Raw genomic sequence first — 18,729 nt, forward strand, 5'->3', positions numbered from 1 at the left:
CGACTCTCCTAGTTTCTGTAAATGAAGTTTTAAATAAGTTTAAAGTGCTGAATATTCTCTAGGGTTCCCACTCTTTTTAACCAGAGAATTTGCATGACTTGTCCAGTTGTTCATGATTTACTGGATAAGGAATTTTACTAATATTTTTTTACTCACAATTTCTACCTGATGAAATATTTTAGAGCTTGGCAAATAAAATGTGCATTATTTATAAAAGTGTCTAAGGTGTTGTAAGATTGGATTAATTTACATGACTTTTCCAGGTCTAGAAATCCCACTTTTAAAAACAGGTTTCCACATATCCAGGTTTCTGAAGACCATAGGAATCCTTGTTGTGGAGGGGGTGAATTAGAAGTATTTGATCTTTAGTTACAGCTTAAACCTTGTTGTCTTATTTTAAATCATTCAAGTCATCTGTTTGAAAACCACTTGTGTTTACTTCAAGCCTTTAAAAGTGCATCTGTTGTGAGAGAAGTTTGTGAATCAAGTAAATGTCTCAGTAAGTGCAGTTCCCTCGATTTGTATGCATTTCGGTATTTTTTTTTTTTTTTTTTTCCCCAACATCAGCTCTCCCGATTTCTAAATATTGGCATTAGTCCTTTAAAAACACAAATTGGTCAACAATTAGTTACGACTTTTTTTCCTGCAGCATTTCTATTGTAGTCGCTTCAGCAATTAAGTGCTGTTTAATATATGCTGTATAACATCAGATTCTGATGACCATACTGCATTACATAGGCCTATTGGGGAGTGACTTGGACTTTCTATTTAAAGCTAAAAATGTAAGAATATTAAATGTGCAAAGAAAATGTTTTAGACTATGAATGAAAGAATATACACTTTATATTCAATGCGTTCATTTTTTTTTAATATTGATTTATTACACATTTTTATTGAAACATTTTATTACTTAGAAGTTGTTTTTTTATAGGGAGACATATGAAAATACCATTAAGTCATTAAATAAAAACGATGTCTCCAAAATCCCTTTGAATGAAACAAATCAATTTATGAAGTTGAAATCTGCAGCTTAGATTGGTATTAGGGAGAATATCATGAGAAATGTCTTGACTACATACTGAAATGTTTTACCAACTGGATGTTTAAAAAAATTAGAATTAATCTTTTTTTTTTTTTTAAATCTGAAATGCAAACACCTTAATTTGTTCTTGTAATCTAATTGCGGTTTAAGAAAAACAGCTGCGATATTAAAGAATCATTATTGATTATCGTAATAGTTTTGTACTGAGTGGCCACATCTGGCAGGAAATTGTCAGAACAGGTCAAGAAATCATTCCAGGTGATTGAGCAAGTAAATCTAGAGTTTGTTGGTGTTGTACTGCCATCTGGATTGGTGCAGTACTGCGCATTAATAAATATGGAAATGTTTGGCCATTGGTGCTGCTGCTCTGATTTTGCAATATGCATTTATGAACCATTTTTAAATGCAATGTTAAACGCTGATGTCAAAATGCATTCCACTAACAAATTACTACAACTTTAAATAAAATGCAGCACATTGCACATTAAATATTAAAAACATATATTGCAAAACAACAGAGTTGTTTCCCCAAAAAATGAATTCCACCATAACTTAGTTCTTGTCTTGCAGCACTTGTCTAGATCGCAACATTAATAGTACAAAATAAAGCAAAGATAGGATCATTGTGTAACTGTTAAGACTGAAGATCTAATAGCCTAGGCTATTGATCTGGAATACTAATTATACTAAATTATAATAACTACAATACAATAATAACATTTTATTAATGATCACTAATTATTGCAATACAATTTCTATTTTATCAATTTAATCTGTACCACAGTGTCATTTGCTGACAGCTTTGTTAGTTCATTTCCTCTTGAATTGCTATGCATTCGTCATTTATTTATTTTCCCCTAAAGAATAAGTTCTGTGACATTCTGACCTGGAGAGTTATAAAACAGCCAACATGCAGATGGATTTTAAATGTGTCAGTCTAAAAATAGACCAGTCCTAGATATGCTGTGCCTCTGAGAGTTGCTCCTTTAAACCTTCGCACCTCTTTTGTTTCCAGTAGTTTAATTTCTCAGGGAAAAATTGCATTATGGCATAAATCTGAGATCACTATAATGTTTTTTTTGAACTCCACAAATTTGTGTAAAACAGTAAGACAATTTTTTTTCAAAGAGATCCAAAGAGTATTCTGTTCTTCAGTGGAAGAAATTACCATCTGAATATAGAATATACCCTGCGTCCCAATGCACGCACTATCCATCCTAAATTCTATGCGATAGTAGTAATTTTCAATACTATTTAATAGTGGATATCTGGTTAGTCTCTAAATTTAGTCAACAATTAGTTTTTTCAGTAGCTTTTCTATTGTAGTAGGCACAGCTGCTGCTGTTTAATATGTGATGTAGGCCTATAACATTTATAATCAGATTCTGGTAATGGCTATATACTATATTAGCCTACATACTGCTGAGTGGCTTGGACCTTTTTTGATGAGTGACATAAAAATAGTGCAAATTCCTTCTTACATACTTTTTTGTTTATATGTCATATTTTCTTGTAAGAGCTGTAGTTCTTTTTTGTTTTGTTATCCACACTGATAAACCCGTCTTCGTTTCCCCAGACATCTCTCTCTGAATGCCTGCGTTAAGTTGATCTGGACAGCATGAGGGAAACTGGGGCTGTGCGACGCAACAGTACAGTTTGAACAGATCCAAGATGGCGGAAGACAGCGGACCGAGGAATCGGCATTTCCCAGAGAACAGCCGTAAATGCCACAACTTTGCTGAAGGTGACAGCTTAATTTCATATCTTGTATGATCGGAAAGTCGTTCTTCACAAACTCATTTTGTTTTCCGGGTGCCTGTTTGTTAGTGTGCGGTCGTTTGTGTTTTAACGACCGGTTAAAAGTTAAAAACCGGGACTTGAGCTCGTGTTATATCTGGTCCGGGTCAAACTCGAGCAGGTGTGAATCAGTTCAGGCCAGAAAGCGGATCTCCTCGAGCAGTGAGAGCTGAAAGAGAGGCTTTTCCAGACTCTGAGCGCTTGTTGACGGTTACAGCCTCGTGAGACGCGCTTCAGAGACCCGTCATTGACACCATAACAGTTTTATATGTGATATACACACTCCCAGCGCATGCTTATTGGTAAATGGCAGTGTTCTCGGTGAGTTCTTAAGTTATTTTTATGCTTGCTATTATTAGATGGCTTAATTTGCAATCTTGCAAACTTTGGAGCCAGGCTTTCTTATTTTCTTGCGTTGTCATGGTCGTTCAATGTGCTTTATGCAGTAAACGCCAATATTATGGTAGTTTGTGAGAAGAATTGTGTTGGTAAGTTAGCCTTAGGGTCAGGTCTTCAGAGATCTAGCGCGCGCCACTGGAAACCAATGAAACTTTGGTATCTACATTCACATCAGATGAGTTGTGCTTTGTGCATGCTCTCTTAAGCTTTAAGGTGGTGGATGTCCTGTATGCATGTGTGTTTAGTCTCAGAACTTACCAGGGTAATTTGCAATGTAAATTTACTTTTACTTAGGGCTAGGCTGTTCTGTCCAGTAAATCAATATGTGGTGATTGTTGAAGAGCACTGCACAGGGTGATTATATTAGGTATCTTTTATATCTGTCAGTTTATGAACTGATAAGATATAAGCAGGTGGTATTGTGTTAGTGTCTGATTTGTATGTCTTGTATTATTATTATGTTACTATTAAATGAGGACAACAGAAGCAATCAATTGTAGTATTAAAACAACTAAAACGGATCTAAAACTTTATAAATCCTACCTATACACGTAAAGAAATTAAATAAAAATGACAAATGCATACAACAAAATTTCAAAACTTAACATTAAAACGAAAAACAAACAAAAAATAACGCTACAAACAATTCAAAATATTAAAGAACAAAAGGTATGAGTATAATAATGATTCTAACATAACACTAAGACAAACACCAAAAAAACAACTATATCTATGTACAACCACATGCACATTTATAAATTCAATATATATAATTTAATTTCCATTTAATTTGTTGAAGTATTAAAATAACTCAAATTAAATCAAACTAAAACTTAATAAAAGACCTATACAGACATAATAAATTCAGACCTTATTTAACTAAAATTAAAATAGATAACAAATACAAATCACGGCAGTATAGTTTATCAGTAATCCTAAGAAATAACACTACCAAACACACATGCAAAAACAACAATTGACTTACACATAGTAAGAAATGGTTATAAAGAACTGAAACAAGTAGTAGAAAAGAGGATAAATTTTTGGGTGACCCATCCCTTTAAGGTTTGTTATCAAAATGAGTTAAATAATTAATCACATAAACTTACTATGAACAATACTGTTACTACAGCATTTATTATTCATTGTTAAATTTCATTCAAACATTTATTTACATTTAAAAATATTTTTTTTAGTATTTGCTAACATTAGTGCTGTGAATAACAGTAACGGAAAACTGTATTTTTAACTAAATTTACAAGGTGAATAAATATATTGCTCATGTTAGCCAGTGCATTAACTAACAAATGCAGCCATGCTATCCTATATAATTTTATATCCTGACATAAGGAAGAAGTTAATTTAAAATGATAGTTTACTCTAAACTATAATTTAATATTATAGTATTTTTAGTTGGCTCCTCTTTCTATATTTCACTCTTTGAGTTTAACAACAGCACACTAACTCTTGTGAGTTGTATATCATTATGTAGTCAGTCATGCAACTTTTTAATGTATTATACCATTGGTCTCGTACTCAATTCCTGGAGGGCCACAGCTCTGCACATTTTAGCTCCAACCCTATCAAACACACCTGATCCAGCTAATCAAGGTCTTTGGGATTACTCGAAACTTCCAAGCAGATGTGATTTGGAGATAAATTCTGCAGAGCTGTGGCCCTCCAGTAATTGAGTTTGAGACCACTGTATTATATCAAGTATTAAGTGTAATACAAGTCATAATCTGGATTGCATAATCAGATTCCAAAAATTAAGCATTTATGAATAGATTACATATTAAAATGCTCATAATCAGATTACCGTTACATTTTATGGATTACATTATTCGCACAGTAGCAGTTTATTATTTTCATAATGTATTGATTCTCCCCAGTTCTTTTTTTTTATTTTTGTCCAAATAAACCTACCACTTATATTCAGTACATGAGATTAATAATTATGCAGATTAGATTACTAAACCATGCTGATGCATAGCTGTGAAATACTCTCTTCATCATATCCAGTGATCTTCACTAATTATTAATATTGGACGTCTGGACAAAAACATTTAAAACCTGGAAAACTTAAGTCATGTTTCCTAATGTTTGTTCATGTAATGCAGGGATTCCCAAGCATTTTTTATTTTTTGTGAACAGAACCACTTTGGTCCATTTATAGCCTAATTTATATTTAAACTGAGTATTTGCCAATTATTTGGTCTGGCCGTTATGAGTGTGGCACAGATCTGTATCGGCCTGTACTTGAAGCAATTTTGAATGGACTGTCCCCTCTCCAGTGTGTCCTTGGTGTGTGTGTTTGCTCACACTGACACTGCTTGACTCTGTTCCAGTGGCTCTGCTCGACTGGCCGAGAGCCTGAGGAGACCAGAGCAAAGGGGAAATAGGGTGTTTGTTTTGTGTTACATGCGTCTTAACCCGGGGACAAAAATGACCAAATTTAGCCCTGTGGCCGAAGGGATCTTGGCTTATCGCAGCTCATGGATAAAGTGCATGGGGTTAAAACGGAGACCCACACTCCTGGAATAGAAAGTGACCGCAGTAATGAGCTGCTAGTGTAGTGCTGAAAAGCAAAGCTGCAAACGTCACAAAACTTGTGTCTGACCAACAAGGGTTTTTCACATCCATGCTTTTTTGGCCAGTATTGCCCAACACCCCTTGCACAACAAAAGATTAAATTGTCACATAATTTTTCTACATTTAAGGCTGAAGCTGATTTTTTTTTTATGTATACATTTATTTAAATGTACAAATTAGTGATGCTATTTTAGTATTATTTATGTACTGCTATAGTTTTATTAATATTTTGAATTCCTTTTATTTTTATATTTTCCGTTTTTAATTTTATTTCTGTTTATTTTTAAGTTTAGTGCTTCAACTTTCAAATGTTATTTTATAACTTTATATTTAAAGTTTTTCCACCTAATATTTATATTTTTATTGTAGCTTTATTTCAGTTAACAAAATGGTTCTAATAGTTTTAGTTAATGATAATGACCGTTCAAATTACCCTGTTTTTCCGCTTCAGATATGACCGGTGTGGAAGATGTTCCATTGTGCCGCCCCGTTGAGGCGTTGAGCTCACTGGAGGAGTTCAGCTCTGATACTAATGGAGTGGCACCGTGTGCTGTAGCGGAAGAGCTTGAGCCGGAGGAGGATCCAGTTCCTGAGGGGGCTCGACCCATCCAAATTGTGCTCGCGAATGAGGATGATCATAAGTTTGAGTTGGATGCCGCTGCATTGGAAAAAATCCTGATGCAGGAACATGTCAAGGATCTCAACGTGGTTGTGGTGTCTGTGGCCGGTGCCTTCCGCAAGGGAAAGTCCTTCCTGCTGGACTTCATGCTGCGTTACATGCATAATCAGGTTAGAACGAATCCCCTTCTACTGATGTAAGTGCATGAGCGGTTGAAAAATGGACATCATTTAAGATTTTAGATTAAAATGTGTATAATTGTGAATGAGAAAATGTATGTTTTTAGTATGTCTCCATTTTTATATAATCTTCTTTTAATACTTTAGTCATATTTCAAAGCCATAATTTTATTATTTACTTCCTGTAAGGGTTCTAAATATTTTTCAAGGGTCCTCAAAACGTTGCTTCAAGAATTGATGAGAAAATTGTGATCTTTCTTAACTGAGTAAATTCATTGTTCAGTCATTTATGTAGATCCTATATAACTAGTATAAAGTATTTCTATCCACACTTTAAGTTTCTATTTTTCACATTTCATGTTGCTTTTACTAAGCAAATGGTCAAATATTCTTCCCCAATGTACAGGGAAAACACATAATGCAGACATTATTTTTACAGTGAAACAAGAACATTATTAATATTTGGTTACAAAATTGTTATCAGATATATAGAGGTATATAGATATATAGAGGACCGTAAAATTACACATCAACCCCCCCATATGCATTCAAATATGTGAGGCATGAGAGCTCTCACATATTATCTGTTAAAAATAAGCTGAATTATCATTCCTGAGAACAAGTTCCTGATGACTCCTATCATTGACATGTCTTAACTTGCGGGCCGCGTCCTGCATAAAACCAGCTAGAGCACTTTAAGTACATTTCAGAACATTCACATGAACAATGTCTTTTGTCTCTGTGACTAGTCATCTGAGTCATGGATGGGAGGAGACGATGAGCCGTTGACTGGTTTCTCCTGGAGGGGAGGCTGTGAGAGAGAGACCACAGGAATCCAGGCCTGGAGTGAGGTGTTTGTTGTGGAAAAAGAAGATGGAACTAAGGTGGTTGGGGCGTTTACTTGAAGATGTGTATAATGTCACTGTCCAGATATTTTGGCTGTGTGATAAGACTAATCTCTGTGTGTCTGAAGGTGGCTGTTCTGCTGGTGGACACTCAGGGAGCCTTTGACAGTCAGTCCACCATCAAAGACTGTGCCACAGTTTTTGCTCTGAGCACTATGACCAGCTCTGTGCAGGTGTGTTGAAGCACATTACTGATGCTCAGGACTTTAAATAATCATATTATCATATTCAGTGACCTAACAATCTTGTTTGTTTAGGTTTATAATCTTTCTCAGAATATCCAAGAAGATGATTTGCAGCATCTCCAGGTAGCAGCTTTCTTTGTTGGTGTATACTGTTAGCCTTAATAGTGTGTGTGGGACAGTAACCTCATGTGTCTTTTATAGCTATTCACAGAATACGGTCGACTCGCAATGGAGGAGATATATGAGAAACCATTTCAGGTAGAAAAGATGATCATTTTCATACTGAGTACACGACATGACACTTCCCCCAGATATTAAAAAAACAAACAATTCTCAGATCCAACTTTACAGCCATTACTGAAGAATCAGATCATTTGATTTGAAGGGTTGTGTGAAAGGTATTTGTGTTATGTTTTATATTGCTAGAAAATAAATATCCCCTCAATATGTTAAATAAATAAAAATTACTGGGCCAAATACTGACCTTTAATAAAAAGTGATAAATTCAGACACTGATATGCATCATATGTATATATTATACTTGTGCGTATATGTATATATATATGTAAGTTTGGGAGCAGATTATTTGCAAAGGTTTAATTCAGCAAGAACACATTAAATTGATCAAAAGGGACAGTAAAGACATTTATAATGTTACAGAATATTTTATTCCCAGTAAATGAGTGTTTTATTCTTCAAATAATTCTGGGGAAAGATGTTTTTTTCTACAAATAATAAGCAACATAACTGTTTTCTACATTGATAATAATTAGAAATGTTTCTTGAGCATCAAATCAGAAATTATTTTGAAAGGATCACTAAGGACTGGAGTAATGCTCTCAGATAAATAAATGACATTTTATTCCAATATAATTTATTTTTTTGATAGAATAAATGCAGCCTTGGTGGGCATAGGAGACTTTTTTTTGTTTGTTTATCTGAATAAATTGGGTATATGAACAATTTTCACATCATCAGCCATTGAGGTGCATGGTTTTCTATATTATTTTGTAGGAATTGGCCTTTAGCTTCACTCTTCTTCTATACTGTCTTCTAGAAATTACTGTTTCTGATCAGAGACTGGTGTTACCCATACGAGCATGACTATGGGCTCAAAGGAGGGAATCGCTTCCTGGAACGGAGACTACAAGTGAGATGAAGCACACTACATATAAACATCAGCATGTTGAATGGAGTGTGAGTTGTGTTTTATTTCTTCTGTAGGTGAAGCAGAATCAACACGAAGAGCTGCAGAACGTTAGGAAGCATATTCACAGCTGTTTCTCCAGCATAGGCTGTTTTCTGCTGCCACATCCAGGTCTGAAGGTGGCCATCAACCCTCACTTTGATGGCAGACTGAGAGGTCGGTACGGATTTTCTCTTAGACACAGACATGTACACACACGTTTGAACTCTAGGCTCATCGAGACCTTTTTTGTGCAGACATTGATGATGAGTTCAAGAGGGAGCTGCAGAATCTAGTGCCTTTACTGCTGGCACCAGAGAGCCTGGTAGAAAAAGAGATCGGTGGAGCTAAAGTCACGTGCAGAGACCTGCTGGAGTACTTCAAGGTCAGATTTGATTAGTTGAGCTGCAGTAACAGCTGTAAACACAAATCAAATCAGGTGTTAATTGTGTCAGGATTGAAACTGAAGAGGCTATATTCAAGTGTTCCTGTAGAGTTAGTGCAGCAAATGATGCAAGTCTTTATTGCTACTAGAGCAATAAACTTCTTTTTTCATCAAGTCAATTATTAATCACACTAAACTATTATGGTAAGAAATCTAGTGCATAGTGCATTTGTGACAGTTGTCTGTTTACAGGTGTCAAACAACATTAATGTAAAACAGTTGTTGTGAGATCACTGGTGTGCTTTTTATAGAGTCATTGAACATGTGTCATCCAATCAGATTGTATTTCCAGAACATTTCCTGCATTATGAATATCCAAATGTTTATGCTCCCTGTTTGTAGGCGTATATTAAAATCTACCAAGGGGAGGAGCTTCCACATCCTAAATCCATGTTGCAGGTGTGTTGCTCTCAATCTTTAATGTCACCAACGGTGCTATTCAAAAGTTTTGATCAGAAATGCAGTGAAAACAGCAATATTGTGAAACATTTAAAGTCATTTAAAATAACTAATTTTTTTTCTTTCTGAATATATTTTAAATTGTAATTTAATCCTGTGATGCAGCATAATTACTCCAGTCTTCAGTGTCACATGATCCTTCAGAAATCATTCTAATATACTGATTTGCTACTCAAGAAACATTTACTATTATCAATGATGGTATTATTTTTTTAATAACATTATAAACCCTTTTACTGTCACTTTTGGTTAATTTAATGTGTCCTTGCTGAATGTGTTAAAAATTCAATTTTTTTGTGAAAAAAATAAAATAAATCTTACTGAACCCAAACTTTTGTACAGTAGTCTATATGAAAGTGTTAAATGCCCACTCTGCCTCTTTTACTCAGGCAACTGCTGAAGCAAACAACCTGACGGCTGTCGCTGGAGCGAAAGACACTTATAACAGAACCATGGAGCAGGTAGAGATACTTTGAGCTGCTAACTTTGCATCTGTTTGACAGAAACATGCATGTAGACAAATTGCAAGTGGTGTGAGCAAAACGCATCCTGCATATTTTCTAAATGGATCATGGATGGAGAGGGATCTCAATTCTCTTTAAATATAGCAGGAGCGTGACGTGAGACGAGCTAGCCTATATAACTGAAAATAACTTGAGGCCACTGCACTAAAATAGTAAGTTTGGCCTAGATAACTCAAAATACAGAGATGCCTATTATGGTTTTTTCATTTCTACAATACTTGCGTCTGGTGATTTAGGAAATGATTTTGAGCTTATGTTTTTGTTGTGTGTATGTCACAGGTATGTGGAGGTGACAAACCATACCTCGCCCCTGTTGACCTTCAACGCTATCACGAAGAGTTTAAGAAAACATCTGTGCAACAGTTTTGTGTGGTGAAGAAAATGGGCGGCGTGGAGTTCTGTCAGCGCTACCAACAGCAGTTAGAGACTGAGCTGGATGACGTGTACACGAATTTCGTGAAACACAATGAAAGCAAGAACATTTTCTATGCAGCGAGAACTCCGGCCACCCTGTTTGCTGTCATGTTCGTTACCTATATGGTCTCCACACTAACAGGTTTCATTGGCCTGTCGGTAATCGCGGCTCTGGCCAGTCTGGTGATGGGGGTGTCGCTGCTGTCGTTGTGTGCCTGGGCGTATGTCAGATACTCAGGAGAGTATCGAGAAGTGGGTGTGGCGATAGACCTCATAGCAGAGGCCCTGTGGGAACAGGTGAGTTATGCTTCCTGGATGGTTGGGCCTGTTCTACAATATTGTTTCAATTGCTTTCCTGTCATCATTTGCGTTCCTCCCATCCTCCGGGGCGGACTCAACCAATAAGCAAGGCAAGCGGCCGCTTAGGGCCCCGGGGAATCAGGGGGCCTCATCTGATACTGAAGAAACATATTTGCAGTGTTGAACAATGTAGCCAATCACAGACATATGTTAATTTCTTGAACGTAATGACCAGAAGTGTTTAAATTAGAATCCACTCACCGCTCAAAATACAGAGTTTGCTAAGTTCTGCGAGCTCGGGAATCCTTCCATTATAACAAAGTGTAGATACAATGTAAAAAAGAGATACTTTGCAGTGTAAAGTAGGGATGGGTACCGAGAACCGGTATTTTTTTGGACTGGTACATAATTGGGTCAAACCGGACTACCGATAAGCTTCAGGACAAACAATACTGTTATCGATACTTGCGTTGTTTTATCTGCATATACTTCAGTGTTAATGGCGAATTAGAAAGTGCTGCTTGTCATTTTCCTTCACTGAATGACGTGGCCGTCGTTTGCTCAACGTGCGTGTGATATCCGTGCGCATGTGCGGTCTGTGTTTGCTTGCAATCAGTCATTGCGGCAAGAGTGAAACGTTCGAAAGTGTGGGCTCACGTTACAAAACTAAGCCACACCAGCATCAGATGCAATCTATGCAGTAGTGTAATAGTAAACAAAGGAGGCAACACCAGTAATATAATGAAACATTTACTAACAAAACACAACATCTACCTCAAGCAATGCGCTGTATTTACTATGTCTCCCGGCTTCAGCTCTAACTTACACTCACAAGACACTGCACTTATTCGCAATCACAAAATTAGCCTACATTATTTGCGTGTGCTTTAGTTTAAAGCCTTGCTGGTTAAACATTTCATTTGCGTGCTGTTCTGACTTGCGCTTATTCAGAGCGCTTTGAAGCGTGCGTACACTAAAAGACCGGTCAAACAGCATGATTACTTAGTTATCTTGGTTATCGTCTGATTGTAACCTGTATTAATTTTTATTCTTGTGCTGAACACAAAAGAAGGTATTTTGAAGAATGTGGGGAACCAAACAGTTGCTGGTCCCCACTGACTTTTATAGTAGAAAAAAAACATATACATATATGGGTCAATGACGTGACGCCTAAATTTTCTGTCCGACTGCATTTTTTTCAGTTAAAAATTGGTTTAAATGCATAAAAAAAGTACCTCTCCCACATATGTACCAACTTTAATTTTTCAAAAAAACATTAGTTATTTGTAATTGTTCTGTTATTCAAAGTGTCAAGACATCATAGTCCGGCCATATCTTTTGTTTTGGAAACATCTTTGAAATTACCCTAAATTTATTCAGATTAAATTTCTGCACTATTTGTCATGTTTTCCAAAGTGTTTTGTAATCCTGTATAAAATTGCAAAGCATTTGTATTTATTTCCATCATAATAGTCAAACAAACTTTGTCCGATAATCTCCATTTTATGAAATATCATGTGGTGCAACCATCAAGAAACTACCATTTTGATACTTTTATGTTGAAATCCATTCAAAGATAAGACTTTGCATCATATAACAATTTGCCAAGGACCCACAGAAGCATCAAGCTGGTTTGTAACTGGAAAAAAACAACTTTTTAATGGCTGGTATGTAGTTACCACATTTGAATATCATGTGGTATGACCTCAAAAAAAACAATGAATATTAAGTTATTTCTACAAGCATTTATTTTTATTATAAATTTCATAGTGACCTTTCATGGGAAGCTAGCTTGTTTTGTTTAGTTGGCTAATTCTGTGCTTGTAAATTTTGACTGAATTTGAAAATATCATGTGGTGTGACCAAATATCATGTGGTGCGACCACTGCAGAGTGTTTTCCATTATAGACATATATCCCAGATTCACAGTTTTTGTGCTTTTATATTTATATTGTAGATTGGTAATTATGCATTTATTAGTAATTCATTATATATTTATTAACTGTTTTATTCTATTTTTACCAGATTCCACTGCCAAGCAAAGTAAAATAAATGCTCGCCATAGGCATCATGTTAATTCTGACCCTGCAGTCAAGCACAAGAAAGATGTTTATGCTGTAAGAAAGATGTTTATGATTTCATCTCAGAACCTGAGCCAGCAACTCTAAATTGACCCTTAGCAAAGACCCGCCCTTAGTTACTGTTGCTATGTCAGACAAACCATCCGACAAACCATGGCACTTTTATGCCACATAATATGTTCTCATGCAGTGAAAAATACATCACGGAGAAAAGAAGACACTGACAACACGTCGACATACAAGACAGAGCAGGTTACTTTCGGTATTAAAGTCTCAGAGTTCAAATTTAGTCGTTTTTTAGAAATTCAAACAACAAATACTGTTTTGTGGCTCTTTAATGTGTCGTGACAGATCGCTGTAGCACCTCCGTTCAAGCGGCATGTGACCAATCATCTCTTACTAGTTATAGCACAAAATAAACATGAATGAACATCAGAAGGTATCTTGTTTCAACTGTGAAAAGATGTCAATAAACACTACTTTTCAAGTTCAAGTCCACCGACGTTAATCTACTCTCCTGTCTGGTTTGTTTGTCGGACAAAAATGGTAGATTTGGCATTATGATTGCTCAGATTGCCTGTTAATAATACTCCTGGCGAAGGGTCAATTGAGCAGCCAAGGTCGGGCAAAATTTAGAAATAACTAGGTCTAAAACAATTACTACAGTTAATGCCATATGCTCATATCTTTTCACACGTTTCTTTAAAAAGATTTTTAATGATGTAAGGTCTTTGTGTCATTTGGAGCGACCACTCATCATGTGGTGCGACCAATAATAGCAATAACTGTATTAAATTTAAAAATAAATTATCTCATTTCTGTGGCTGAAATATGAATCACTGCTATAGTATGTTTAAGTGAATGGTATTTTAAAATACTACAATTAAGGCAACTCTGAAATTATAGAACAAAAATATCCGATCATTATGTACAAAAACTCAAAAGAAATGCAAATACTTCAGTTACTGAGAACATCTAAAAAAAAAAAATGTTAAGCATGTTGATGAAATTAATTTTAATATAAATCATGGTCGCACCACATGACATTTTTTTTAAGGCTACAGATGATTCCTCTAGATGAAAAACACTAAAATCGCTTAATTAAATTTTTTTTATATAAATTTGTGTACACAACCTTCTTAATGTTTGAACAACTACAAAAGATATTATTATTATTTGTATTTTAAAATTTGCCTGTCGAAAATCCTTATACGTCAATGAGCCATATATGGAAGTCACTGGGGACCAGCAACTGTTTGGTTACCCACATTCTTCAAAATATCATCTTCTGTGTTCAGCACAAGAATAAAAATTAATACATTCTTCTAAATAACATTTATGTTTACGTTCGTATAAAATGCACGCATAAATGCACGAATGCAATGACTGGAGATTTTTGCTTAATAATAGATTACATTTTTTGTTTCTCGGTAAACCCTACCGTATGCCTTCAGAACACTTGGATTATGGAATGAGTTGCATGGAATAATTTCATGTTTGTAAAAAGACTGAAAATGTTTACAATTTATTAAATGGACAAATGCAAGCATTTTTTTTAATCATCTTTTGTGATCCGGAAAAAAAAGGTAGCCTAATATGGCTTTAGAACAGCATCAGGTTGACTAATTACTGGTTGTGAAGGGATAAATAAATTGAGAGCGAGCGATCAAAATAAGTTTAAGGTCATTGCACACTAAGTCTGAAAATGTTTTCGTATTCCCCATCCTTTCCTATCAAAATGCATGCTACAGATGTGAAAATACAGAAAATCGAACCTGATCCAAATTTTTTTTGACGGACGAAAGTTTCGGAGGCAGTGTGCAAACGTGATTGATACAACGTGAGGTTGTCTTTATTTTTTAACGTGTGAATTTTTCTCATTGAGTGTGCAATGACCTTTAGGCATAAAAGAGCACATAGTTATTGTGTTGGGGCCACATACCTGGAATTTGCTTAGGGCCCCCAAATCACTAAGTCCGCCCCTGCCCATCCTATAAACCTTTCACTTCTAGTCCTGTCATAACCCACTTTTCTAAAGCTGAGGAAAGTAATTTGACTCCCTGTTGATGGCAGCTGTAAAGAGGGCAGCATTGTCCTGGGCCCTGAGACAATGGGGACCCATGAAACTCCTCTATAGTATAACTTACTCATGGAGTCCAGGCACGTGAGGCCCACCCAAAAATACTTTTGTCCCAGGACCTGTGCATTTTAGAACAAACCTTGATTCTAATATTTTATTATTGTGCCTTAATGGAAGTGTCAAGATTTAGCTTAATTTTTATTGAATTGAACATTATTCTCAACTGAGGTGCTTTACTGATACTGCATTAGTCTTGGTATTAGACAATAATAGTATATAGAGATTTGTTTCTTAATTAACTTTTTGTATTACTATTGCTCTTACTTGTGGTTAAAGCATTAGTTCACCCACAAAAGAAAAGTGTCATTTACTCATTTACACTCATGTCATTTCAAACCCATAAGATTTTTGTAATAAGAAATGAGAAACGTTTTTAATGAAACCTGAAAATTTCTGTTCCTGCCATTGGAAGTTGGGCTGGGAAAATAAATTGATGCATTGCGAATCGAGAAATGCATAATGATTCTCACTCTCAAATCGATTCTGAGCTTAGTTTCTAAGAGCAGATGACACTGCATGCTTTAGCAACAGCCGTACTCTGCTTGCTTCCAATTCCTTACACATACTTGAACCTAATATAATCATTCATAAAGTTAGAAAAGGTTGAAACGAATTCAAATGGGGTTCACAGTGGGCTGTTTACATTAATCTTGTGTCATAAAAGCATTCTGAGCCTATATGACTCGTTTAAAACTAGATTTGAGCGTCATCTGCTGTTAACAATAAAATTCAGAATTGAGTCTAGAGAGAATTGCGACGCATTCAGAAAATCTCAGAATCGATCCATGAAATGCAATGCATCGATTTATCTTCGCAGTACGGTGGCCGAGAGAGCTCAACGCGCTGCAACTTCAGAAAACACATGCAAATAGAACAAGCACCAGCAAATCAAGAAAACATCAGTTTGACAGCAGGTGCTGCAAATGCTCACAACACAACCAAATAAAGAAACGCACCGCAAATGCTCACAACACAACCAAATAAAGAATTTTATTTGCAGTGCGTTTCTTTGTTTGGTTGTGCTGTGAGTATTTGCAGTGCGTTTCTTTATTTGGTTGTGTTGTGTGCATTTGCAGCGTGTGTGTTGTCAAATTTGTTTTCTTAATTTGCAGGTGTTTTTCTATTTGCAGCATGTTGAGCTCTCTCGGCCACCGTATCGTAGTCCTAATTGGAAGTGCATTTTATCAAAATGTTGATGCTTCAAAAAGTTCATAAAGACATTGTAAATCAAGCTGTTTAATTCAAGTCTTCTGAGGAAACACAACATGCTTTAAAATAAATGACGAAAATATAATTTTCAAATACAGCAAGATAGAAAACTTTGATTAAACCTCTCTATTTTTGCTTTTATGATGTTATGACATTTTAGAAGCGTCAAATATTTGGTGGATTAGAAAACTAGGAGGGACAGAAAACTGTCAGGTTTAATTTAAAATATCTTCATTTGTGTTTTAAAGATACATTATTGTCTTATGGTTTTGGAACAACATAAGGGTTAGTAAATGATGACTAATTTAAATTTTTTGGTGAACTATTGCTTTAAAGATTTGAACAAACGCCAGGGTTCGCATCCTCATGGAAAATCTGGAACTCTCAAGGAATTTATTTGTCTCAGACCTGAAAAAAAATATAAAGAAGTTAATACAATCTTATGACTTAAAATCAAGTCATGGGCATTTATTTTGATTTTTGTTCAAAAAGTACAAGTCTATTTATTATTTTATCAGTAAGACATTGCTCTTTGTGAGTGCAATTTTTATACAATTGTTAAAAATCCTTATACAATAGCTGGAAAAGACGTGGACATTTCAAAACTTTCTGTGTTTGAGGTGAAGTTACTTCAAGCAACCAGGCACAGATGTATAAAAAGTTCCAGTCCATTTATGGGAAAGCCATATCTAGGGATTTGACTCCTGTGACCTGTAAACAGCCACTCGGAACACACTAGCAACCACTTGGCAACAGGCTAAAAACTATTCGAGCATCAGTAAAGTTATTGTTGTTTTTCCCCTTTTTGTTGATTCTAGGTGCTGAAGCCACTAACTGAGCAATACATGGAAGAAAATGTCCGACAGACTGTTGTGAACTCTATAAGAGCCACACTAACAGATCAGGTGACACAAGCTACAAAGTTGAAGACCAACTGACAGTTTGCTGTGCCTTATCTGCCCTGTGTTTGAACAATCACTGCTTTTATGTTGTGTAGTTTCTGTGGTGTTTGGTCATGTAGACTCTAACCAAAGTTTACAGCATACTTTACCCTGACCAGTATACACACTGACATGCTGACTGACACTGTAACCGCAACGGACATCAGTACAAATGCTTATAAATTCAGGTTTAATCATCAGGTAAACATGCAGCTTTGGATTTCTCTTGGTTTGAGGGATTATTCAGGGAAGCACTACAAATGTTTTACAATCTGAGTGAATTTCAACAGTAGATGTTTAATCCCTTATACGCTAAACGGTTGAATTACTGCTCCCAGTGGATTATCCGTAGCATTTTCCATTTTGCCTTCTAGCACACACAGTTACTCAGTGTGAACATGTAATAGCATTTTGCTGGATTTCTTGTGAGGTATTTTTAGAGCCTTTAAGGAATGCTGAAGTTGTAAATCCATCCAAGACACCCCTTTATTGGGCCTCTTTCTGTACAGTGTTGTTTTAGACTGTATCATAGCCTCATGCATGTAAATGAGTGTACAAATATCAGCTGTAGATCACATGAGACGAGTATGAATGTGACACTGTTTGCCTTTTGTTGTACTTCAGAGCACTTTTCAATGTGCGCAGTCTTCTGACACAAGGTAGTGCTCAGAGAAGACTTGATTTGTCAGTCTTTTAAGGCTATGCCATGTAATTTATTTTTTAAACAATTAAAATATTTTAGATTTGTGTTTCTGGCTCCTTGAGGATTATTTAGGAGGCTTTTGTGTGCAACACTTTACAGTAAGCTTCTGTATGTTAACAGTGTTCATTTTTGTATTCAAGTTAAAATGAATTTGTTCCAAATTCATGTTTAAATTAATTTTAAATTCAAACAGTTTAACCTAGATTAAATTTTTTTTCAATTGCTAGGACCCATAATATTTTAAAACTATTTAAAAAAAAAAAAAAAGTCTATGTGAGCTAAATATTGGCACAAAATGCGACAATGACTATTTCATATGATTTTACATGAGTTCTTTCCTCATTCAGAAACAACCACCATTAAAACTCAATGTACCTATGGGCCAATTTGCTATGCAATATTTATACAGTAATATGCTACATTTCTATAGTAATACTGAAATATATTACAAATCTAAAAATGAAATGCTATCAAAACTGATTTGGCTGAACACTTGCACACTTCTTTCAATTCATTACCTTTTATACAAAAGCAGAAAAACTTAAGAATATTTTTTTACTGTAATATCAATATGGACCATGTGACATAATCATTGATTTGAGACATGTA

General features: G+C 35.4%; 1 protein-coding gene across 2 annotated transcripts; it reads left to right on the forward strand.

Moving 5' to 3' along the window:
• Positions 1–2,660: 2,660 nt before the first annotated feature.
• atl2 (atlastin GTPase 2) lies at positions 2,661–18,166 on the forward strand. 2 transcript variants are annotated; one of them, XM_079437099.1, is made up of 13 exons: positions 2,661–2,786; positions 6,282–6,619; positions 7,378–7,512; positions 7,602–7,706; positions 7,791–7,841; positions 7,920–7,976; positions 8,776–8,868; positions 8,943–9,081; positions 9,162–9,289; positions 9,692–9,748; positions 10,198–10,269; positions 10,612–11,043; positions 17,295–18,166. In XM_079437099.1, the coding sequence occupies exons 1-13, from the start codon at positions 2,714–2,716 to the stop codon at positions 17,412–17,414; spliced, it is 1,800 nt and encodes a 599-aa protein (XP_079293225.1). In that variant the 5' UTR covers positions 2,661–2,713; the 3' UTR covers positions 17,415–18,166. The 2 variants fall into 2 exon arrangements, with proteins under 2 accessions (XP_079293225.1, XP_079293226.1); XM_079437100.1 differs by having other exon boundaries at positions 2,705–3,160.
• Positions 18,167–18,729: the final 563 nt, after the last annotated feature.

This window comes from Barbus barbus (genome assembly GCF_936440315.1).
Source record: "Barbus barbus genome assembly, chromosome: 16".
Classification (NCBI taxonomy): domain Eukaryota; kingdom Metazoa; phylum Chordata; class Actinopteri; order Cypriniformes; family Cyprinidae; genus Barbus; species Barbus barbus.

What these genes read in the sequence shown, in the direction of transcription:
- atl2 (XM_079437099.1), top strand. Translation starts at nt 2,714, where the DNA reads ATGGCGGAAGACAGCGGACCGAGGAATCGGCATTTCCCAGAGAACAGC. An exon ending in AAAAAGAAGATGGAACTAAG is followed by an intron (nt 7,513 to 7,601) that starts GTGGTTGGGGCG and finishes GTGTGTCTGAAG; the next exon opens with GTGGCTGTTCTGCTGGTGGA. An exon ending in ATGATTTGCAGCATCTCCAG is followed by an intron (nt 7,842 to 7,919) that starts GTAGCAGCTTTC and finishes TGTCTTTTATAG; the next exon opens with CTATTCACAGAATACGGTCG.